The sequence below is a fragment of the Alnus glutinosa genome, chromosome 1 (assembly GCF_958979055.1).
Source record: "Alnus glutinosa chromosome 1, dhAlnGlut1.1, whole genome shotgun sequence".
NCBI lineage: Eukaryota > Viridiplantae > Streptophyta > Magnoliopsida > Fagales > Betulaceae > Alnus > Alnus glutinosa.
In genome coordinates this window covers 43,045,563-43,068,396 of record NC_084886.1, presented here as the reverse complement: position 1 = coordinate 43,068,396, position 22,834 = coordinate 43,045,563, and the positions used below count along the sequence as shown (strand labels likewise).

Below are 22,834 nucleotides of genomic sequence, written 5' to 3'. Positions count from 1 at the left end.
GACGAATCAAAAAATCCAAATTAACCAAATCATACGCCATCATAGAGTCAGCTTTAAGAGGGCGTCTTTGGCTGGCCTTCTTTCTTACGACAATTCCTTGCAATTTCCTGAGCAACCAAGATATTCTCTGTTATGCTCCTTGACGGAACAAACGCAGACAAAGTCAAGCTAACCAAATCACCAAGGCAGGGCAGCAAGTGATTAGCTAATATCATGGTTATACGTTTGTAAATCACGTTACAACAAGCTATGGGCCTGAAATCCCCCATTGCAGCAAGGTTACCCTTCTAATTAGGAACCAAAGTTATAATCGTTGCATTCACTTTAACAGTTTACTCAATACAGAAAAGCACGTAAACTTATGCTTTCTTCTCACAAGAAGTTTCTAAAACTCTCCAGCTTTGAACAGCTTAAAATATTAGTAGAAGTTGGTCACCCACATAACCGACCTTCACAAATGAATTTTCCTTGTATGCTTAGCTCCAGGAGAAATTCCAGGTCATCAGGTTTGAACACGTAAAGTTCTAAGCTGTTACCCAAGTAAGAACCCGTTAGGAAGTAGGAGGAGTTGTTCACCCACAGAACCCATTTTTCATTTGACTCTTTCTTCCTTGATTTCCCTACAAAAGCCATACATGCCTCCCCTCGGTCCACCAAACTAATCAAGCTCGAGTGGTACATCTTACCAATTCACAGGAACTTCTTCCACCAAATACTTGAGAGCATCTCTAATGGCGGCATACGGAAACATGAAGACGAATCTGGTCCTAGTCCTAGTGACCATGCTCTGGGCAGGAGCTGCAGCTCAGTCGAGTTGTACGAGCGTGATCATCAGCATGTCACCGTGCCTAAACTATATTACCGGCAACTCCTCAACCCCGTCTTCAGGATGTTGCACACAGCTTGCCAGCGTTGTCCGTTCACAACCACAGTGCTTGTGTGAGGTTCTTAATGGCGGTGGCTCTTCACTGGGGATCAACATCAACCAAACTCAGGCTCTAGCCCTACCTGGTGCTTGTAATGTTCAGACCCCGCCCCTCAGCCGCTGTAATGGTAAGAATGCAAATCAAAACCCTCACTCTAATTTTTAGCCTTCAGGATATATGCAAGACCCTCCCTGGCTACCATTTTTGGGTAAATATTGTAGTGAATATAAGTTAGAAAATCTAAGGTGACATTCATAATCGAAAATCATGTACATCTATGCTAACTTGTACCTCGTGAACATAATGGCAGCTGCTTCACCACCAGCTGACTCTCCCGCAGGAACACCAGAATCTTCAAATACAATTCCTTCAGGTACAAACTGCTTCATCATTTGTTCAATTCGCGATTAGTCAAAAGCTGAATAAAACAGACCAGATTTTGGGTTCAACAAAATCAAACCTTACAAAGAACAAGTCTCTTTATCTTTTGCTCATCAACGAGACCTCAAACCCGAATGATTTATTTATATACTCCCTTCACTGGTTTAAATTGTTCATGTTGGCGTTCAAATGTGTAGGAAGCGGATCTAAAACTGTGCCAACTACACCAGACGGTACATCAGCGGGAAGTTCCATCAAGTTGTCAATTTCTCATCTCTTCTTCCTTCTTTGTGCGGCAACATTTGCTTCAACCTTCGCAACATACTAGCTTCAACCCTCACAGTACTGCATTCCTACCTAGTTTTGATTTGATTGTACTGTATTCTACATTTATAATTAGATTGGTCGGTTCACGTTTATTTATTGTTTGTGACCGCTTCGGGGGTTAATATGGTTTTGTATTACTGAGGAGACATCTTGCTCTCTTCCCTTCTCAATAAAGATGGTTTCTGGCTTATCATTTATCCACTGGGATATCAAGGCAACATCAAGAAATCATGCAATATCACTTTGACATTAAACGTTAATCAATTCAGCAATAAGATTCTAAAATGAAAGGCAAGAATTCCTATCAAGTTCCTTTGCCGAATTCATTTAACAATCTTTCATGTTTTTTGTATGCCACTATGCACATCAAGATAAAGTCACATTGATACAAGAGTGTCCAAAAATCTACAGTCTGTAATCTGAACATAGTATTAGATCCATCAAAATATCAACACAATTAGCAGCTGGCACACATTTCTGACATTGAGGTTTAACAAAGGAAAATTAGTGCTGATAATGAACGACTATAAACGCTGCAAATGGCTTTATCATCATTCAATGATGTTTACCAATATCGCATAAGTTGTATTGTCACTACACATGTTTCATTATCTAAACATTATCACATATGCACAAACGGCATAATAATTTACTCGTATGAACAAGAAGGTGCTTTCGTTAAACACAACTAACAAAAAAATTCCGGAAAAAGATGCAAGAATGAGACCAGAAATAGCCAAGGAACCTTCCACCTAAATTAGTTAAAATTGCAAAGTAATAGGAAATAAAACATCCCAAGCTTCTTTGCTAAAAAAGAAAGAAAGTTAAGTAATTTTCAATTACGTCAACTAATCAATCATTGGTGAAGAACTTCCATGGGCAACTATGTTACTTTAACCAAGCTTCGAGAAAAAATGCACAAATTTTCACTCATCTAAGATATTTTTTGCTCCAAATAACAAGCAAGTCTAAAAGCTGTCTATAATCACTGATCAGCATTACACTAGGATGGTTCAGGAAAGGTTGATTGAGGGTCATTCAGCTGTTGTTTCCAAGTCAGTTGAACAATTTTAACAATCCATCATGAAGCGAAATGAGTAGGAAAGTTGCAGTTGATGTCATAACATAACTGCTTGCAAAAAAAAACACCTTGTAGTGCCAGCATCGAAACATTCAGGCAAGAAGAGGCTTAGCATTAAGAAGCAATGCGAAGGGTCAAAACAATCACCTCTGATTACTCAGCCCAGACCTGCCTACCCCAATTTCTATCAAACATCTGTCTAGATCCCTTTGACTACTGTAAGAAAGCTGCAGTTATAATCAAGGATCAAAGATTGGAAGCAGTCTTCCTAGTCAATCAATTGATTAGTGTAAGGAACTGGGTTCTATTCCAGACTGCACAAATATATAATTTCTTTTTGCAGTTCAGAATTTGAAACCCAGTTACTAAAGTTGTGGATCATTTAGATTGATTTATCTTTACTTTAAGCGATAACAGAGAAGGAGAAGAACAGAGCAGGGGATGGTAATAACCATATCCCAAAGATTCAAATATGCTTAGCTTTTCAGCAATCCTAAAGAAGATTGTACAGATAATATGACAATAGCTTACAACAGCGGTCTATTCTAAGAATTCATATTCTCCCATCTAAGCTACACGTCAAAATATCATAATCTCGACTATGACTTGCAAATTGATACTCTTTGGTCAACAAAGGTCCTGAATATATACACCGCTACAGATAGATGAAGTTGCCCAACTACTCAAGAACAAATTGAAGTTGAGCCTGGCGTTGCTTCAGCTTTGTTTATTAAGACTATAGAAACATTCTACCACCAAGCTGCACAAAAGTTGTTTCTGAGAAGCCTGTCCATTTATCATCCCTAGTCTCAGATCTCCCACTATGTATGAATTCCAAAATATTGACAGCATAATCAAATCAATCTCTGGGCAATTTTGGCCTTTGCTAATCAAGTAAATTTGCATAGGAACTAGGCTTGAGCTCAACTAATTGTATTGGCAAATGAGCTTGAATAAGCCTCTCATGAAGCAACGCAAGAGTATCTCTTGAGAATATATTAACAAAAAAAAATATTCTTAATATATTCAAACATCATAACTAAATCTAAAGTTACATTGAGTATGCGAGTCAAAAAGATCACAACCATCAGAAACATTCATACAGCTTATCTAGAAAGCCAGTGTGCATCAAGAATGTGACCGTGACCGCACAAATTCTTCTAGTCTGTCCCACACCTCCAGGGCTGCAGTCCTGTCTTGGTGTCGCTTATTCTTGCTGATCTGCACATATGAAATGCACGTCACATTGGATGCTAAAAAAGCAAAGAAATCAATGCAAAAGTTACAGAGATACTCAATCCCATATGACAATCCAAAGCTTTACATAAACAAGATCAAAAGAACAAACCAGCTCAAGTGAAACAATACTCACTGAGATGATCTTTACGTTCCACTGCTTCACATTCTTCGCGGACTCCACACTGTCATCTTCGAAACGCATAAAAAATCCTATAACTGCATCCAATTCGACACATACATTATCCCAATCAGCCCCAACATAGTTCAGAAAGCGCGCACACACACATACACACAAAGACTCAATTTTTCTACAATTCTTCAATCCAAACAATTATCTCTTAATTCTACCATCCATCCAAAACCCAATTTACCGAAAAATCAACAAACTCACTCTTATTGAAAATCTCGACATGGTCCTTGAAGGGCCAGTCCTTGAACTGCCACTCCTTCCCCAACACGAAAACCGACACGACCCGATCCCAGTCCTCTGGCTTGAGCGCTGAGGGCTTGTCCCTGACCTCGTAGGCCGTCACCACCCTATCCCTGCTGAACTTCTTCTGCACCGTCACACAGTCCGGCTTGGCACCCTTCATCTGCTTCACCTTCACGTCCGTGGGTATGAACACTCCGTCCTCCAAGAACTCCTTCACATTGTAGATCGTTATCAGCGTCTGGAACGCGCTCGGCACCAGGATTATTGGCACCCCCTCCCCGATCTTGGTCCCCTTCAGGTGCATCTTCGGCTTCGGTGTCGCGTCGTAGCCCGACTCGTCCCCGTACCGCGTCTCCTCCGAACCCATAAGCCTGCTCTTCGCCACCAGCCCGTCCTTCCTCTGCTGCGAATCCATCCTCTGCCGCTCCTCCTCGCGCTTCGTCGAAGCCACCAACACGCTGTAGAAGTCCCTCTGCTTGCACTCCAGCAGAGACTCCCGGTCCTTCAGAGGCCGCTCCATCGTTCTGATCATCGTCATCACCGACGGCAGATCCACATCCATAGGTTTTCCCTCACGGGCGTCGTTGATCGCGTTGAGATTTGGGGCCAGGGACTCGGAGGGGATAAGGGAGGAAGAAAGGGGCAAATCGGGGAATTTGGCGTTCGAGTTGGTGTTAACATTGTTGGGGGGTACGAGGAACTCGATGGCGTCGGAGGAGGAGACCTTGCCTTGGAGATACTCGAGCAGAGGCTTGCGGTCAGGCAAGGTGACGGCGGGGATTCCCTGCGTGCGGGCCTTCTGGATGTACTCGATGTGCTTCAACTGGTGGCTCCTCACGAAGTAGACCAGGGTCTCCAGGGTGTAGAGGCTGCCCTGCTTCGACCGGTAGGCCGTCTCGGCCGAGCATGGGAACGAGTACTCCGAGCCGAACCGGAACTCGTCGTTCACCCGCACGATCCGGTCCACTTCGCCCCGGATTGTGTAGTCGCGGAGGGCCGAGAGCGGGTCCATGTGCGAGCCACCGAGCCAGGGTCACAGACGGTCTTAGGAGGCAGCAACGAGAGGAAAGAACTTGACGCGAGTGAGCGATACAGCGCAATTATAACACTACGGACTTCTGAGAGAGAGAGAGAGAGAGAGAGAGAGAGAGAGAGACGGATTTGTTTGGGAAAAGCTTCGCAAAAGAACCAAACAGTTTTTTTCTCGAGTTGTTTGAGCAAAACAACCTCTATTATAGAGGTTAAGTCTTAAAAGAACATATAGAGATGATTGATATATAATAGGCATTTTTATTAGTGATCCATGTCTGTTTTATTAGATTTAAGTCTTTATCCTTTTTATCTTTAAAGTAACTAAGGCCTTGTTTGAAAAGAACAAGAGCTGAACATAATAGTGGGCCTTCACTGTTCACTTTTTTTTTTTTTTTTTTTTTGACATTTTTTAATAACAATTAACATCAAAACATTCTCATTTTTTTTTTTCCGAACAAATACTCAGAAAAACTTCATAAGAAGACTGATCCCAAAATATACAAAGGATTTTCAAGATCTAGGGACTCTTTGTTCCATAGTAACAATATCAATAATACAAGCAGAAATTTGATCAAACCAAGAACCATCACAAAAAGAAGCAACTGTTGTTTTAGCAAGTACATGAGCTGCTTCGTTACAAGTTCTCGGCACATGAACAAAGGAGTAGGAACTTAAGTGCGAGGCTTCCGGGGGGAATTTACATCTTTTATAACCTTCAAAGCATCACCTTCAAGTATCACATTCAAGAATCCAGCTTGAGTGCATAAAATAGTAGCACGAGAGGCCGCCATAAGTTCTGCATTATAGGCATCAGTTAGCAATGAAAAAGAAAGACGTTGAGCTCCCTTTAAATTACCCAAATAATCCCTAACAATCAATCCCACCCCAACATAGCCAGCACTTTTATTGATGGCTGCATCAAAATTAACCTTGATGGTTCCCTCTGGAGGAGGCTTCCAACAAGAAAAAACTCGAACATTCTCTTGTATAGACTTGGACATCTCTTCATCACCTTTAAGACACCTTTTAAAATCACCCACCAATCTGACAGCATCTGCATAGATCTTTTTTGGGTGTTCAAAGACACCTTCAAAAATCATAGCATTTCTCCTCAGCCAAATCTTCCTAGCAATAGCAGCAAAGAGAGCCATCTCAAACCTGTCAAAACGATTTAAACATTGCTGAAAAATGTCCAAAAAAGGTTGTTCAACAAAAGCACATTTATGGAAAATAGAATGGTCAGCATTCCACACATCTTTTGCAGTTGGACAAAACCAGATTGCATGGGCTATAGATTCCTCCTCTAAATTACACCAAGGACAACTACCATCATCAATCACTCTCCGTTTAAGAAGATTCAATCTAGTAGGGAGGATGTCATTACACGCACGCCACATGAACATCTTAACCAAATTTGGGATTGGAAGGTTCCAAAGAGAGCTCCAAACAACATAAACCTTCTCAGCCTTTGAGGATTGACCTCTATCCCTTTCCATATTTCCAAACCTAAATGGTAAGCACTTCTAACAGAAAAATTTTTGTTATTGGTGCATAACCAAATGAGGTGATCCGGAGGCAGGTTTGGGCTCAGTGGAATCAAGGTATCACCCTAGCTTCTTTGGGATTGAAAGTGGCCTGAATCAAAGGCAAATTCCAACACTTTAAATCCTTATCAATAAGTGCTTCCACCCGGCTACTTACAAGCTGCGGCACTGGGATGGATTGAATCGAAAAGGAAATGGGTGAGGGGATCCATCTATCACCCCAAATTTTAATGCTAGCTCCATTTCCAATTCTCCAAATTAGACTCTGTTTCAAAAGATTTCAAGCTAAAAATATGCTTCTCCAAGCAAATGAAGGACGTTTCCCCAGGGATGCTTCCAAGAAAGAAGAATTAGGAAAATATTTAGCCTTTAGGATGCTACCCAATATGGAAGAAGGATTATGACAAAGCCTCCAACCCTGCTTAGCTAAGAGAGCCTTATTGAAGCAATTTAGGTCTCTAAAACCCAAACCTCCAATCATTTTTGACCTATCCAGCTTTTCCCAAGACATCCAATGAATCCATGTTGAATTAGACATAAATTTCCACCAAAATTGTTGCATCATTTTATTAAGGTCCTTACAAAGAGTGGCTGGCAACAAAAAAAAATACTCATACAATAAGTGGGGATCGCCTAGACCACAGCCTTCAACAGGATTTCTTTACCAGCTTGTGAAAGAAATTTAAACTTCCAGTTTGCAAGTTTTTTCCCTACCCTCTCCTTGATGCTATTAAGTGCTTGCATCTTGGACTGTCCAACCAACGCAGGTAGTCCCAAATAAGAATCAAAACGGCTAGACTCAGTCAGACCCGAGAGTTTTAAAATTTCAGCTCTTCTCTCTTTACTAGTATTTCTACTAAAAAAGATAGAAGTTTTCATCAAGTTAACCTTCTGACCAAACCCAGCCTCATAAATCCCCAAAATCTCCAAAACCCTCCTCCATTCCACCAAGTTAGCTTTACAAAAGATCATACTATCATCTACAAAAAAGAGATGACTAATTCTAGGACCTTTAAATAACACCCTTCCTCTTAGCCTGAAAGAGTAAAGAACTCAACACTTCCGCACAAATCTAAAACAGGCAAGGAGACCTAGGATCACCCTAGCGAAGCCCCCTAGTAGGTTGAAAAAATTCTCCTGGATTGCCATTCACAATAATAGCATACTGCACTGAGGTCACACAAACCATTATAAGCCTAAGCCACTTGGCATCAAACCCCATTTTCAACATCACATCCTCTAAAAAACTCTACCCGATCATATGCTTTAGACATTTCCAATTTGAAGCCCATGAAACCAGTCTTACTCCACATACATGTCTGCATAGAGTGCATAGTCTCATATGCAGCTAAAACATTATAAGAAATTAATCTACCTGGGATGAAAGCACTTTGAGAAGATGAGATAATATAAGGCATCACAGTTTTAAGCCTATTAGCCAGAACCTTTGATGTAGTTTTATAAATAACATTGCAAAGGCTAATAGGTCTAACATCAGTGACATATACAGGAGAAGAAATTTTAGGGATAATGGCCATATAAGTCCTGTTAATGGTAACATCAAGAGTACCAGTATTAAAAAAATTGTAAAATAGCCCTAGGACCTTTCGAAATATGTGTATCTTCAACCTCCTCCCCTGCATTTTCTACCATATGAACTCTACTCAGTGAAGTCCTAAGCAGAGATTGATTAGGCAAGGCCCCTTCATCACTATGGTGTTTTGGAACTCCAAAAACCCCTTCATTTTTTCCTTATTCCGTTGCTAATGATCCACTATTCCATCGACGAACTGGATAACTTACTCTTAACCAGTTTCCATAAGGAGGTTCTTCATTATTACCAACTTGTCAGAAGCCCTGTCGAGTGCACCCTTTCTTTCCATGGCATATAACGCCACACCAGAAGCAAACCTTTGGCAGGCCTTCATACTTAAAAGCAATCCAGTAAGACTTCCCTGGAAGATGTAACATCCTTCCTATAGGCAGAGGTTTGGATAAATCTATAAGAATCTTGACTCTCAGGAACTCTCCCCACCCAGCCTCATCCTCAAAAATGTCAATATCTCCAACCTTCCCCACCGAATTCCCAATCTTGTGGCCAACCTCTCTACTCATGCAGGCTAAAGGAAGATAATACATTCTCGTCCAAAATGACTCCTTATCAAAGTTCATTCTGGAAGGGGGCGTTATACCATCAAACCCCACCAATGAAACAAGATTCCATCAAAAGACCAAGGACGTCCCTCCAAAACTCGAGCTTTTTCCCATGCAAACTCTAATTCCGCTAAAAACAAATTATCACCTATCACCCATAATGAAACCATTCCTTCCTGTTTCCAAGCACCTAATAGAGGACCCCTAAAGAAATCCTTGGGAATTATACGATTTGCTACAAGTTTTCCTATTAGACAATCCTTTTCCCGATTCACCAAAGGAGTTAGTTGAGAAGATTCTAAACAAACCCTTGTATCTTCATCTTCCAAGAGTGAGAATTTTTCCCACTTTTCAGACAATTCTTCCTCCATATCAGATTCCTACGCTCAAAGCTCACTGAAAAAAGCTCTAAAAAAAAACCTCTAAAAAGACAGACCAGTACCCAAGCCACAACTCCCAGTCCTAGAGGACGAGAGAAAATCAGCTTCACCCCTGTATCTCAGAGGGAAGAACACATGAAGGTGGGTGAGTTGGTTGTGTCGTTTTGTAACATTCTCACTTTTTTCACTTTTTATATCACATCATCAATAATTTTTTATTACTATTCAAATAAAAAAAATCACTACAATACAAAAAATTTTCAATTTTCCATACAAATTCCTTTTACTTTAAATCACATCATCACTTTTTACTAATTTCAAAATTAACAACCCACTACTCTGTTCTATATATACATTTTCCAAACAACACCTAAGATAATAGAACTCTTCGTACACCACAATTTATTATTGTTGGTGAAATTATTATTCCCAAAAGCTAGAGCAAGCCCATGACCAAATTAGTGGGCTCAGTTGGTCCAACCGATTCGAAGAGACCCAAGAAGACTCGGTTGGTTATGGGGTAGAGAATATTCTATAAAGAATCTCATGGATATCCTCGGTTATTAGAACCGGGATAAGCAGTACTAATACATCTCAGAACATCTGCGCCCAGAAACACAAGAAGAACACATACAGAATACTCATATCCAGTTGATCCCGGGACTGGCTTTCCCGGGATCACCATGAGGCGATATGGATGAAACATGCTGAAATGTTTATCTTGATATTATGCCCGGGATTCATGGGATAAGGTTTGATCCCATAATCCCCAAAAAGGTGCAGACGGATTCTATTTAGAATTTCCCGGGATAAGCTTTATCCCATATTTTTATGGGATAAGATATTCATTTGAACTCAGCTGAAGGACAGTCCTATCTGAACTGGACTTTTCAGAAGATAAGTCTAATCCCATACAATATGGGGATTAGACTCCTAATTGAATTATATCAGAGCACCCTGATCATATCAAAACTACATACCTATAAATAGGCCACTACCCCAAATATTAAAACTCTCTGATCTCTCTGATATTTATGTGCTCTCAATACTCTCTTAAATTGTCTATTAAAATCTGACTTAGGCATCGGAGTGGGACCAGTCGGCACACCCGACAAACTTTTATTGTTTTGCAGATTACGGAGAGAGTTAATCACAAGGCGACACGTCACCAAACCGAAAACTGTACCAATAACTACAATATGGTGTTTCAAGGTAATCGACTAAATACTCACTTTACAAAACAAAGTTGGAGAAATATTGAAACGACATGTAAAAATAAGACAAACAAGTTATGGGAATATCGTAAGTTCAAGAATAAATGAGAAACATTGAAAAAATATTAGATTGCTTGGAACAAATTGAAAGAAAGTGGAACTGGATTGGGATGGGACATAACCAAATGAACAATAGCTGCTGATGTGCAAATTTTAATACTCGCAAGCGCACGAATTGTCTGCAATATAGTGTATGTGCAAGTGCGAGGTCGAATCCACAGGGAACTGTGTTGCGAAAATTAATTTATATTTAAACTAATTCTATTTCAGCTGAGTTCCAAATTTTTGGGATTTTTTTATGAATAAAAGAAAACATAGCTAAAATAAATGAAAAAAAAAAATGTACTAAGGTTTTGGAATCTACACCCACCAAATCATAGCAACATATTCTCATGTTTGTCAATACATATCCGAAGTTCTCACCATACAAATCTTATGTATATTCTACTTTGTTTCAAAAATTAATTAAATCATTCTATGAATCTGTTCTTTGCACAAATCACAAAAGATATCCGATTTAAACTAAATCATCATATGTATCCGTAGAACGAAACGCAATGAATATCTAATGTTTTGATAAATGAAAAATCCAAGTAATCAATTAAATGAGACTATCTCAAATAATCACATTTATCCAGAAATCACAATAGATATCAAAGAAATCATTTCAATAATTGAAAAGAAGTAAAACATTGAAAATATTAAACCCAATAAAATCGGATAGTATAAACTCTCATGAAAATATTGTTGCTCTTCAAATATGAGGTTTCATTATCAACCTTAATTGAAAAATTAGCTAGTCATCACTATGAAGAAATTACTAAATTTTATTAAGAACATAAAAATTTAAATTTTTTTTTTTAAAAAAAAAAAAAAAAAAAAAAAAAGCTTACAAAGTTACAAACTGCTACATGCCTTGGTGTGGTTGCAGGCTTGTGCCTCTCGCCCCCCACATACTTTACAAGAGAAAAGCATGATATTTATAGAGCAAGAGTTGCAAATCCTCTACTTGGAAAGAATCTGAAAAATAGCATGCATACTCGGCCCTTAATTTGCTGCCAGTTGTGGAATTTTATGCGTCTCTCTTGTTGCCCAGTTATGGAAGGAATTCAAGTCTTGGTGCTGCTCATTATGGAAGGAGATATGTGCTTAATTCGGTGTTGTCCAGCTGCTTTGAAGAAAGACGTGTGTTTCGGCTCTTAACATGGAAAGAAATTAAGTGTCTTGCTGAAAATCATGCATTCCACATTGCTGCTTTGGTCTTCAGTTAAGAAAAGAAAATAAAACCAAGTGTTGCTGTGTTGAACGGCTCTTCAGTTCACGTGCATGACTTAGTTATGGAAATAAATCATGTAAAGAGCTACCAGGTCACGTAACATTCAAGGCATGAATTATGGTGGAGATCTTGGTGGACTTTTGTTGGATGACGTGATTCAGATCCATAATCTCTCAACGACACCGCATGAAACTCTCTCAATTCGATCCTGCACCTTCTTTGGAAATAAATGTGAATTGGCTTCAGACAAAGTAATGCACTCCACGTTTTCAAGAGAAAAGGAAAGAGCTCCAGGTCGATACGTGGTGCCTTATTTCGGAAAGAAAACCTCTTCCTTAATGCGATGTGCGTGTAAACAGCTATTTGGTGTCTCCTCCTTTGTGCTTGGTAAAAGACGTATACATATATATCATGCACGGCTACTTCCTCTTTCCCTCCTAAAGAAAACACGCTCCTCTTAGTCAATGAATAAAAGCCCTTCATGGTAAGAAAGCTTGGTGGTCCAAATTTAGGTTAAGACAAAAAATAATTATTTCCTTGCATTTCTATGTCAAGACAAAATCTTCCCTTAATGGCAATTATTTTCTCTTCATTTATATTTTATTCTCCCCAATATTTCTTTCCTTTGTCAATCCACAAAAATACTGCTATTTTCTCTTAAAGACCTACAAAACACTTAAAAACCAAAACTAAACAAAAGTATTAGAAAATAACAAAACTAAAGGTTTAACAAATGTAAATTAAGGGGTCCAATTATACAATATTTGGCATTCATCAGCTGCAACATATGAGTGGCAGGAAAGGAAGAATTAAAGCGAAAAAGGAGGTGGTTTCGCGGGTGAGATTTGAGAATATGGTTAAAGGTGCGTTTCTCATAACCAATTTATAAATGTTTTTTTTTTAATAAGGAATACTACATACTTTTAACTATTAATATAAGCATTTTAATTATGTAGGAGGTTGCCGATGCTCAAAAATTCTGGAAAAATGTTTAGAGAATACTACGACCGTTAGAGAAATTGCATGGACCCCTTCTTCAAGTATTTTTCCTACTAATTTTGAGACTCATGTGGAGGTGCCATGTGACTCATCTGGTGATTCGGGTCCTCAATACAATCATAATGATATTGAGATATATAGTCCTACATAACCACCTAATCCTGCACAACCACTTAATCCGACACAACTGCCTAATCCTATACAGTCAAACTAGGAAAAGAAAAAGAAGCGAGTAGTTACCTTCATGCAAAGTAAAAGGTGAAATAAGAGGTTGCTAATGCTCCAAAATTCCGAGAAAATGTTTAGAGAATACTACGGCCATTAGAGAAATTGCATGGACCCCTTCTTCAAGTATTTTTCCTACTAATTTTGAGACTTATGTGGATGTGTCATGTGACTCATCTGGTGATTCGGGTCCTCAATACGGTCATAATAATATTGAGATATCAAATACATAGTCCTACATAACCACTTAATCTATAACACCTCGGTCCCATATTGGGAAGAGATAAATAGTTTACATAAAGTGAGTGGTTTATAAAGATACTCATGGGTGCTAAGTCTCACATTGCTTAGTTACTAGGTGAAACTGAGCTTTATAAGGGATTCTATACAAAACTTTAAATTGACTAGTCCTTTTGGGGTGATAGCGTAAATGTGACTAAGGCTTTTCCTTGGGTCGTTACAAATGGTATCAGAGCCACTTAGTAACGTTAGGTCATATGGTACTGGAGCACTGCATGACGTGGCCTTGACGAGGACGTCAGGGGTTTAAGGGAAGGAGTTTGTAACGCCCCGGTCCCATATTGGGAAGGGTTAAATAGTTTACATAAAGTAAGTGGTTTATAAAGATACTCACGGGTGTTAAGTCCCACATTGCCTAGTTACTAGGTGAAACTGGGCTTTATAAGGGATTCTAGGAAAAACTCCAAAATGACTAGTCATTTTGGAGTGATAGCACAAATGTGGCTAGCGCTTTTTCTTAGGTCGTTACATAATCGTACACAACCATCTAATCCTACACAATCGCCTAATCCTATACAGTCAAACCAAGAAAAGAGAAAGAAGTGAGTAGTTGCCTTCATGTAAAGTAAAAGGTGAAACGAGGAGCAGTGACAACGCTGATACACAAGTTCGGTCGTATCGGTGATGTTGTAAAGTTAAAAAGCTCAACTAGTTCAAAGAATTCAGGTAGCAGTCTTTGTGATATCATGGAGCGTTCGTGCAGCTTGGATGGTTTTAAGGTGGGTTCTGATCACCGTCGTAGGGTAGCTCGTATTTTTCATAAAAGAGAGAAAAAATAGATGTTTGTTGCGATGGAAAAACCACATTTGCAGCTTATGTTTCTTAAAGATGAAGCGACATTGTTAGGGGACACCACTTCTCTACTTAATTAGCAAGTAGATAAATTTGCAATAAGACACTTGTTATTCTTGTTGGGATGTTTGAACTATGTGTGTTTTTTAAAAAAATATATATATTTGGACAATATTATTTTATTAATTGCAATTGATGCAGCTTATGTTATTTTATATTTAAACAATATGATTTTGGAGATTGTGATTATTGAACAATTTCTCTAAGACATTTAGTTTGTTGTATTTTATCTTATTAATTGTAATTGTTTTGTAGGTATCATACACATGGATTGTGAGGATTATATGGATTATGGTAATGATCAATAAGGACGAGATTGATGATGGCAATGATGATGAATTTTACCATCTTATTTTTGTTGGATGTCGTGCAATAGTGATGTATGTCATTAAACACATTGATAAAAAAACCTTGTAGAAATCCTAAATAAATTGGGTATAGGTACTTGATGCATACATTGTCTAGTAATGAAATTAAATGTCATGATATATTTAGAATGAAACCAAGTGCTTTTTTTTTTTTTTTTTCAATTATGTAATGTTCTACAACATACATATGAATTTTAGCACACGCGGGCGTATTAGACTATAAGAGTCAATAGGTATATGTTTGACGACACTTGCACATGGATCATGTATAGAATGGTTCAATAAAGATTTCAACATTATAATGAGTTTATACATAGATTTTTTTATAAAGTTCTAGAAGACCTAATGGCAATGGATCTCATCAAACCTAGTTACCCAACCTTCAGTGAAGTTCAAAAAAAAAAAAAGGTACAACCCATTGTTTTGGCCACATTTTAAGGTACTTATTTATTTGTTCATTAACATTGCTAAGTTTGTGCTTACCTTTTGTTAAAGTAGTTTAAGAAGTATCTAAATTTAACGAAATGAATATTTTAAGATTGCATTAGTGTCATTAGTGGAACACAAGGCACGTGATATACAATTTTTTTTTAGATGTTATCCGTAGACTATGTGCCAACTTTCTGAAACCACCACTAGGTATAATATTTTTTTTTGTCTTATAGATTACGAATGAATATTGTTTATGCATATCTTATTGATGTTTATAATTATCATATCAATGAAAATATTATTTGATTGATGCTGAATACCTCTTAATGAAAAAATATTTGACACCTTATATGGGAGATAAATACCACCTTCTAGATTTTTTAGCAAATGTGATAGAAAAGATGTTTAACTATGTTCACTCATCACTTAAAAGTGTGATCAAGCGTACTTTTGGTGTATGGAAGAGTAGGCGATGAATTTTAAGGCTATTCTTATCTTACAATATTAAAGATTCATGGCGAGACACCGTCGAAAGACTTGGCGACCCAGCTGGTGAAGAAACCTAGGGCCAACACCTTCACAAATGCACCGCTTCACTGCGCTCACAAGGACCTCCCGCACAAACTTGAGCACCCTCGATGGCTCACCATACGTGCTCAAAGCCTTCGCCAAGAACTTCGTCCTCTTCATATCTTAGTCTAGTTTATCCGTAAACTTGCCGTGAGACCCACCATTTCTGTTTCACGTATGGGATTGTTTGAATTCGAGGGAAGGATTGTGAAACTGGAGGCCTTTGTGAAGACCACTACGAAGATGACCCAGGTCCAGGTCAAGCTTGTGGACCACAAGATTGGGAATGAAATCAAAGGTATAAAGAAGAAAATGAGCGAAAATTTGAGAATCAAGGCCTAAATATGGATACCCAATTTAAGAAATTGGAAACCAATAGCAAATAATTCGAGAGGTCTATTTTTTTGGTCATCTAATTTTGAAAGAAAACCAGTATTAAACAAGGTGCATACGGGTTCAAAAAGGTTAATGTACTCTTGTCCCACAATGCCATCACGAGACGTGCGCCTGGACAAGTCGGATAATAAAAGACAGCATGAGTGACAAGAAAAATCATACCTTTCTCGGCCTTTTGGCTAAGATCAAGTGTAGTATCTGTTCTTATCAGTTTAATATCTGATACGTGGCCCAATGGGCCACTCGATATTAAATTAATTTCTCTAGGGGGAGAGCCCATAGCAGGAGCTCGCTTCTGGGGCTCTCGAGCGTCGCCCATGCGTTGCACTACAGCACGGGCCTGGCGCTCCCCAACCAAATGTAAATCAATGTTCTTAGCCTGCCCGAATTCGTGGCCATCACACGACCGATTTGTAAGGCAACTCTGTTTGTTGTGACCTTGTTCTTCATGGATTCTTCTGTCTTTGTAATGCTCGCAAGTATCATCCGTAACCCACGCCTTGAAATCTATCAGAAATTTCATTGCAGCCTTCTTCTCTGACTGATTCAAAAGAACAAAAACTATTATACTCTTACGAAAAGATGAGCTTCAAGAAACTGCTTGGGATCGAAATAATATATTTATATAGATTAAGAAAGATGTAGCTTAATTTATGACTAATGAGGGTCGATCTGGCGTTAATTGACTTCATTTGTATACTGAATAAAATACTGCTGTTTATAACGCAACGCTAATAATTTATTTTCACTACTTCAACTTTCGTGTCATCATTTCCCATCTTTGATGTTTTTGCCTTCGAGAAAACGTTTCTCCATTGGACGCACCAACTCCCACCACCAACCAATATCAGCTCGCTTGCTACTGGGGACCGAACCGCATTTGTCCGATAATTTCCATTGGTAGGCGTTGCAAATTGTAGAAACACCCACCATTGGCATGGCGAAGGAAATGACGATTGATCTTTCAAAAATCACACTCCGTCCATATAAAATTTCCGACGCTGATGACTTCTTGATGTACGGTGGTGACGACAAAGTGACACGGTTCACCCGGTGGAACACCTTCACCTCCATGGAAGAAGCACTTTCCTATATCAAGGACTACTGCATTCCGCACCCTTACTGTAGATCCATATGCATAGCCGACCGTTCGATCGGATTTATTATCATCGTGCCAAAATCCGGCGGTGACAGATGTAGGGCAGATGTTGGGTACGCCTTAGCTGCCGCGTACTGGGGGCAAGGTATAGCAGCTAGAGCAGTGAAGATGGCCATCGCCCAAGGGTTAAAAGAATTCCCAGATGTGATCAGGTTTCAAGCTTTGGTGGAGTTGGAGAACAAGGCCTCTCAGAGGGTCTTGGAGAAACTTGGGTTCCTCAGGGAAGGTGTCCTGAGGAAGTATAGCCTTAACAAAGGTAAGAGCAGGGATATGGTGATGTACAGTCTTTTGTCTACTGATCCTATTCCTTGAATTGAACTGTTCTTCTCCAGCCTTCATAACTTGATATATTATGACTGTTGGTTATTTTGTTTTGTTACCAATATCATATATTTATGCGTTCCGCTCCATTTTAAGACAAATTTCCCAGCTTGGAATGATAATGGCCGATTTGTCTGCTACCTCGCAAGTTCAATGTACCCCACCAACATCTACATCACTGGACCGGCCAGGTTCTCTGTAAGGAATACCATAATTGACCAGGCCTATGGCCACTACTTGCTCACCACTCCAAGTAATACAGAATTGACTCCTAGAAAGGTTGAACAATCCAAAATCTCTTATTGCATACCTTATTTCCAGGCAACTTCTTGTGGTCATGATTCTTTATTAGATTAAAGGCCAACACCCTTTGTTTTCTTATATATATAGTCCTGTCAGCAAGGCTCAAATTCATACCGACCATTTCTAGATCGACAATTGTAATCAACAAGTGCAAATGGAAGGAAGTTCTTGCAAATCAGCAGACGGAAAAGAATTAGGTGGCAATGGATTCACTGAGATCACTCTTCGGCCGCTGGATCTTTCTGACATTGACCATTTCATGGTGTGGGCTTCAGATGATAAAGTGACTCGTTTTTGCTCATGGGATTCCTACACTAGGAAAGAAGAAGGCATAGACTTTATCAAGAGCAAGGTTATTCCCCACCCATGGTTCAGGGCAATTTGCCTTGACAACCGGCCAATTGGTGCCATTTCAGTGGCCGAAAATTCGGGCATTAATGATAAGTGCAGAGGTGAGCTTGGCTATGTCTTGGGCGCCAAGTATTGGGGCAAAGGGATTGCAACTAGGGCAGTGAAACTGGTGGCTAATACTATATTTAGTGAGTGGCCACACTTGGAGAGACTTGAAGCTCTGGTTGATGTCGAAAACGTGGGCTCCCAAAGGGTGCTGGAGAAGGCTGGGTTCCAGAGAGAAGGTGTTCTGAGAAAGTATATTACTCTGAAGGGGAAAACTAGAGACATGGTGATGTTTAGTCTTCTTTCTACTGATCCCCAAACCTGAATATTTGTGCAAAATTAAATTATTGTTATCACTTATGTTTATGTCTGTGATTTGTAAATCTCAAGGCACCCTCTAGCAATTCAAGTTGCTCGTTTGCTCAACAGATGTTGTCATCATCATACCAATTTTTGTGCCTAATTTGTGGGTTCTTTTGTCTTGCCAACGCTGGGCCCTACTTGTGAAAAAATGATGCCTGCAAAAAGATGCAAAGCTCTGTAAGGAAATATCCTGCATCACACTAGAACAGAACGAATTAAGAGAAACTATTAGGCCAACCATAGTTTATATATTATGTTGGTATTGAACTAATCTTGAACACTGATTTTCTGTCAGAGACAGAGTGGGAACGTGGTCTAGTTTCCGGAATGATAGAAGTGATTATTGCAGCTTATTACGGTTGCAAAGATAATGGATATTGTGACATCAATTTCGAGCCGATTGCGGCTTCTACAGGTTCAATATAACGTACAGGATGGTCTAAACTTCTTAACAATTAAATTGTTGTTCCACTAATTAAAAACTCAACCAATGGGGAAAAAAGGAGCTAAATTAAAGGAACATATTAAGATTAAGGGCATAGCTTATGAGCATCATCATTCATATCAGTTACAAGGAAGCTATAGATAAACATGTCTCTAATCTCTCCTTTACAGAACCCGTACTTCCTTAACAACCCTTCTCTTAGAAACCCAACCTTTTCCAGCACCCTTTGAGACCCCTTATTTTCTACCTCTACCAAAGCTTCAATCCTCACCAAATCTGGGAATTCTTTGAACACCCTAGACACTGCCATCTTCAATGCTATTGTGACTATACCTTGCCCCCAGTAATCCGTGGCCAGAGCATAGCCAATGTGCGCTCTGCATTGGTCATCGCCAGATTCTCGCCGGATTGAAATGTAGCCAACCGAGCGATCATCCAAACATATTGATCGGCGCCAAGGGTGGGGTATGGCAACCTTCTCAAGGAATGTCAACGCTTCTTCCCTAGAGGTGATGGTGTTCCATCTAAGATAGCGCGTTACTCTATCATCGCCAGCCCATTTCAGGAAGTCATCAACGTCAGAGAGCTTGAATGGACGGAGGGAAATTTGTGAGGAATCCATTGAACTTATACACTGTACAAGTTCAATCTCTTTTCATTTTGGGGCATATAGCCATATACACAAACGTGATAGAATTCTCACAATCTGTTGCTTTTTTGGACTAAGCATTCTCCACCTTATCCTTATCCACCTTATATTTATTCATTTTCCTTTGGGTATTTTTATTCATTTGAATTGGTCAACAGTCTAACAAATATAGGGCGGCTCTTCCACTAAGCAATTTAGGGGACCACCTAGGCCCCCAAGTGGAAAAATGCAGCATAAGATAGGTTTGTAAGGAAAATAAATAAATAAGGCCTATGCAAGACTGCAACTATCTTCGCAAAAGAAAAAATAAGGCCTCATAAATAAGTTTGTAGAAAGAAAAAATAAATAAAAAATTAAGGCATCTACAACGATTTTAACAAAAAAAATATTCATTATCTCTACACGGAGACTCTTAAACTTCCATTTAAAAATAAATAGTTAGGGGTTTAAGAACACAACATTAATTACAAAAAAAAAAAAAAAAACACAGTTCATTACCTCTCTCTCACAAAAAATCAGTTGCCTAAGAACACAACAACTCCAAAAAATAAATAAGTAAAATAGTCCATTATCACACCGGGAGGTTCTAGAACTCCGGCATATAAAAACAAGTAATTAACCGTCATGCCAAGGAAGACATTTTACTTTAAAAAGAAAACTCATACAAAAATCTTATTCTCTAAACAATCTCTCTCCAAAAAGTACCAAATTAAAATCACTCCTTAAAATGCTCTACAATCCTTCGGCAATCAAGCGGTAGGAGGCCCAAAACCGCCGCTAGGACCACACAACTTGACTATCAGCCTACGCTGCCTACCAGATCTCGCGTTCGGCTTCTAGATCTCCCTCACAGCTTGGCCGTCAACCTACCAAATCTGCTTCTTCTTTTTTGGGTGTGCACCGCACAAAGAAATGAGTCATAAACCACATGTTCCTTTCACTGCTTCGAGTTGTGTCTTTTTTTTTTTTTTAAGTGCTATATACACTTACCTTGAAAGCAGCACTGCACCAAGAGATAAGGCGAGCTGTGTGGCTTAGTTTCCTTTGGCTTTTATCTCATCACATCACTGAATCTGAGCCTGAGGGTGTTTAATAGAAGGAAAATAATATTTACACAACACATTCCCATGGGGTGAGACCCACGTGAAAGGGACCCACCACATGGATCTCATCTCATGTGAGTGTGTTGTGCAAGGATACTTCCCTTAAGAGCAGTCCCAGCAGATTCTCAACCATTTTCTCTATATTGAGGGAACAAATCTTCTTTTCACTTTCTTATAAAAAAATACTCCACAATAGATTCCCTTAATTTTTCATATATTAATTAAATATTCTTTGTTTATCTTATTTTTATATTTTTTCTCTTTCTTATTTTCTTTCTTTATTCATTTTTCTTTTCTTTTCTTTTTTCTCTCTTCCTCTCTCTCGTCTTCTCCATAACCTTCCCCAAATCCCTCCTCTCTCGCCTCCGCCTCCACCTCCGCCTCCCTCACCCTCCACTGCCACCTCTCCACGGTCTCCTCAATCCTCTCCCCAAATTCCACCACTCCTCTCACCTCCAAGCAACACAATCCACGCTCTCCCTCCTCAAGTCCGAGCAGAACCCCCACACCATCCTCGACATTTGATGCCCCGATAAGCCGAAAGGGAGAGCAGTGGCGCCGAATCTCCGGTGGATCTCCGTTGGGTCATTGCCGGCAAAACAGTGACTGAATTTGGGTTGACGGAGGAGACGCGATTTCCGGTTAAGCATAGCCAATTTTCCAACAAGGATTGCCGGACTACATGGTGTATTGGTGTGGTTCCACAAGACTACAAGATCTTGCCACAAGACTACAAGATTTGGTAGTTCTCCTCCAATGAATCTGTACTCTAATTGCTTTGTTTGGAAGACATGGATTTGGGTTTTCTTTTTTTTTTTTCCGATTGTTCTCGTAGTTGGATTTTGTGAATTTTGTGTGTGTGATTAAGGTGATTATTTGTTTGTTTGGTGAGAAAGTGAAGGAAAATAGCAACAAGTTTCTCAGTCATCTAGTTGTGGTGTTGGAAAATCGTTTCCAGCAGAACCATCTTTCGAACGTGGGAAGGGCGAAGGAGAGAGGAGAGAGAGGAAAGAGCCGTTTTTTTTTATTATTAAAATAATGGGTTGGGAAGCACTGTTGCTTCCGAACAAAAAAATGCAAATTTAGGGTATCTGCTGGGGTTAGTTTTTTGTGTTTTTTTTATGATATTTTCCCTAAACATAAGGAAGGGAACCGATATACATAGACTGATGGGAGTGCTCTAATAAAAAAGAACTAAGGCTGGGCAGGTCTTGCTTTTCTACCTCTCTCATTAGTTTTTTTTTTTTTTTTTTAAGCTAAAAACCCCCTGCTTTGCCAAGCGATTTCTTAGGTTTTTGTATAATTTACCTACCGCACCTACCTAGCCTCAGAGTTTTTCTTTGGGGTAATTGCACCACTGGTCCCTATAATTGACCTAACTTACAAATCACTCCATGTGGTATCAATATGAATTCAGAGATACATGTGGTTGACTTAATTTACAAATCGATCCCTGTAGTCAAATTCCGTTAAAATTTTTGACAGATTCTGTTAAATGCCACGTCAACGCCAATAAGATGACAATACGTGTCCATATTAATAAAAAAATATAAATATATTTAAAAATAAAATAAAAAAGCAAAGGGGTGGCTGCCGAAAATACATTTCGGGGTAGCCGCGCGGCTACCCCAGATCCTTGGGGTGGCCGCGCACCACCCGACCACCTCTGGGGGTGGCTCGGCCACCCCCATTAATTGGGGATGGCATGACCAACCATTTGCTAGAATTTAACTCTAGGAATCAATGCGTAAATTAAGACAATCACAAGTATCTTTGAATTCATATTGATATCATAGGAAGTGGTTTGTAATTTAGGTCAATTACATGGACCAATAATATAATTATTATTATTTTTTTTTTGTCAGAATTTTTTTTCTTTTTTTTCACTAAACACCCTCAACTAAAG

The 22,834-nt window shown here is 39.2% G+C and overlaps 7 protein-coding genes and 1 non-coding gene across 8 annotated transcripts; 4 read left to right on the top strand and 4 right to left on the bottom strand.

Annotated features, from left to right (window-relative positions):
* Positions 1–642: 642 nt before the first annotated feature.
* Positions 643–1,824, top strand: LOC133863083 (non-specific lipid transfer protein GPI-anchored 5-like). Its single transcript, XM_062299262.1, has 3 exons — positions 643–1,053; positions 1,237–1,299; positions 1,505–1,824. Exons 1-3 carry the CDS (start codon positions 732–734, stop codon positions 1,633–1,635), a joined length of 516 nt encoding a protein of 171 aa, XP_062155246.1. The 5' UTR covers positions 643–731; the 3' UTR covers positions 1,636–1,824.
* Positions 1,825–3,680: 1,856 nt separating this feature from the next.
* LOC133882734 (protein CDC73 homolog) lies at positions 3,681–5,596 on the bottom strand. Its single transcript, XM_062321954.1, has 3 exons — positions 4,346–5,596; positions 4,088–4,170; positions 3,681–3,936 (listed from the first exon to the last, which is right to left on the bottom strand). The coding sequence occupies exons 1-3, from the start codon at positions 5,397–5,399 to the stop codon at positions 3,844–3,846; spliced, it is 1,230 nt and encodes a 409-aa protein (XP_062177938.1). The 5' UTR covers positions 5,400–5,596; the 3' UTR covers positions 3,681–3,843.
* Positions 5,597–6,090: 494 nt separating this feature from the next.
* Positions 6,091–6,915, bottom strand: LOC133860474 (uncharacterized). The gene has a single exon (XM_062296069.1). The coding sequence runs from the start codon at positions 6,913–6,915 to the stop codon at positions 6,091–6,093; it is 825 nt and encodes a 274-aa protein (XP_062152053.1).
* Positions 6,916–15,711: 8,796 nt separating this feature from the next.
* Positions 15,712–17,075, bottom strand: LOC133882703 (uncharacterized). The gene is made up of 2 exons (XM_062321922.1): positions 16,942–17,075; positions 15,712–16,730 (listed from the first exon to the last, which is right to left on the bottom strand). Exons 1-2 carry the CDS (start codon positions 16,966–16,968, stop codon positions 16,206–16,208), a joined length of 552 nt encoding a protein of 183 aa, XP_062177906.1. The 5' UTR covers positions 16,969–17,075; the 3' UTR covers positions 15,712–16,205.
* LOC133858961 (U2 spliceosomal RNA) lies at positions 16,348–16,543 on the top strand. The gene has a single exon (XR_009898634.1). It is a non-coding gene; the product is annotated as a U2 spliceosomal RNA (small nuclear RNA).
* A 51-nt stretch (positions 17,076–17,126) lies between the features above and the next one.
* On the top strand, positions 17,127–17,660 carry LOC133882723 (uncharacterized). The gene has a single exon (XM_062321943.1). The coding sequence runs from the start codon at positions 17,127–17,129 to the stop codon at positions 17,658–17,660; it is 534 nt and encodes a 177-aa protein (XP_062177927.1).
* Positions 17,661–17,982: 322 nt separating this feature from the next.
* On the top strand, positions 17,983–18,794 carry LOC133882696 (uncharacterized). The gene has a single exon (XM_062321910.1). It carries the CDS (start codon positions 18,127–18,129, stop codon positions 18,691–18,693), a length of 567 nt encoding a protein of 188 aa, XP_062177894.1. The 5' UTR covers positions 17,983–18,126; the 3' UTR covers positions 18,694–18,794.
* Positions 18,795–19,255: 461 nt separating this feature from the next.
* On the bottom strand, positions 19,256–19,895 carry LOC133882714 (uncharacterized). Its single transcript, XM_062321931.1, has one exon. The coding sequence runs from the start codon at positions 19,796–19,798 to the stop codon at positions 19,262–19,264; it is 537 nt and encodes a 178-aa protein (XP_062177915.1). The 5' UTR covers positions 19,799–19,895; the 3' UTR covers positions 19,256–19,261.
* Between the last annotated feature and the right edge of the window lie 2,939 nt (positions 19,896–22,834).

What these genes read in the sequence shown, in the direction of transcription:
- LOC133863083 (XM_062299262.1), top strand. Translation starts at nt 732, where the DNA reads ATGGCGGCATACGGAAACATGAAGACGAATCTGGTCCTAGTCCTAGTG. An exon ending in GCCCCTCAGCCGCTGTAATG is followed by an intron (nt 1,054 to 1,236) that starts GTAAGAATGCAA and finishes ACATAATGGCAG; the next exon opens with CTGCTTCACCACCAGCTGAC. An exon ending in TTCAAATACAATTCCTTCAG is followed by an intron (nt 1,300 to 1,504) that starts GTACAAACTGCT and finishes TCAAATGTGTAG; the next exon opens with GAAGCGGATCTAAAACTGTG.
- LOC133882734 (XM_062321954.1), bottom strand. Translation starts at nt 5,399, where the DNA reads ATGGACCCGCTCTCGGCCCTCCGCGACTACACAATCCGGGGCGAAGTG. An exon ending in TGTCGAGATTTTCAATAAGA is followed by an intron (nt 4,171 to 4,345) that starts GTGAGTTTGTTG and finishes AATTGGATGCAG; the next exon opens with TTATAGGATTTTTTATGCGT. An exon ending in GGAACGTAAAGATCATCTCA is followed by an intron (nt 3,937 to 4,087) that starts GTGAGTATTGTT and finishes TCATATGTGCAG; the next exon opens with ATCAGCAAGAATAAGCGACA.
- LOC133860474 (XM_062296069.1), bottom strand. Translation starts at nt 6,915, where the DNA reads ATGGAAAGGGATAGAGGTCAATCCTCAAAGGCTGAGAAGGTTTATGTT.
- LOC133882703 (XM_062321922.1), bottom strand. Translation starts at nt 16,968, where the DNA reads ATGGGAAATGATGACACGAAAGTTGAA. An exon ending in ATGATGACACGAAAGTTGAA is followed by an intron (nt 16,731 to 16,941) that starts GTAGTGAAAATA and finishes CTTTTGAATCAG; the next exon opens with TCAGAGAAGAAGGCTGCAAT.
- LOC133882723 (XM_062321943.1), top strand. Translation starts at nt 17,127, where the DNA reads ATGGCGAAGGAAATGACGATTGATCTTTCAAAAATCACACTCCGTCCA.
- LOC133882696 (XM_062321910.1), top strand. Translation starts at nt 18,127, where the DNA reads ATGGAAGGAAGTTCTTGCAAATCAGCAGACGGAAAAGAATTAGGTGGC.
- LOC133882714 (XM_062321931.1), bottom strand. Translation starts at nt 19,798, where the DNA reads ATGGATTCCTCACAAATTTCCCTCCGTCCATTCAAGCTCTCTGACGTT.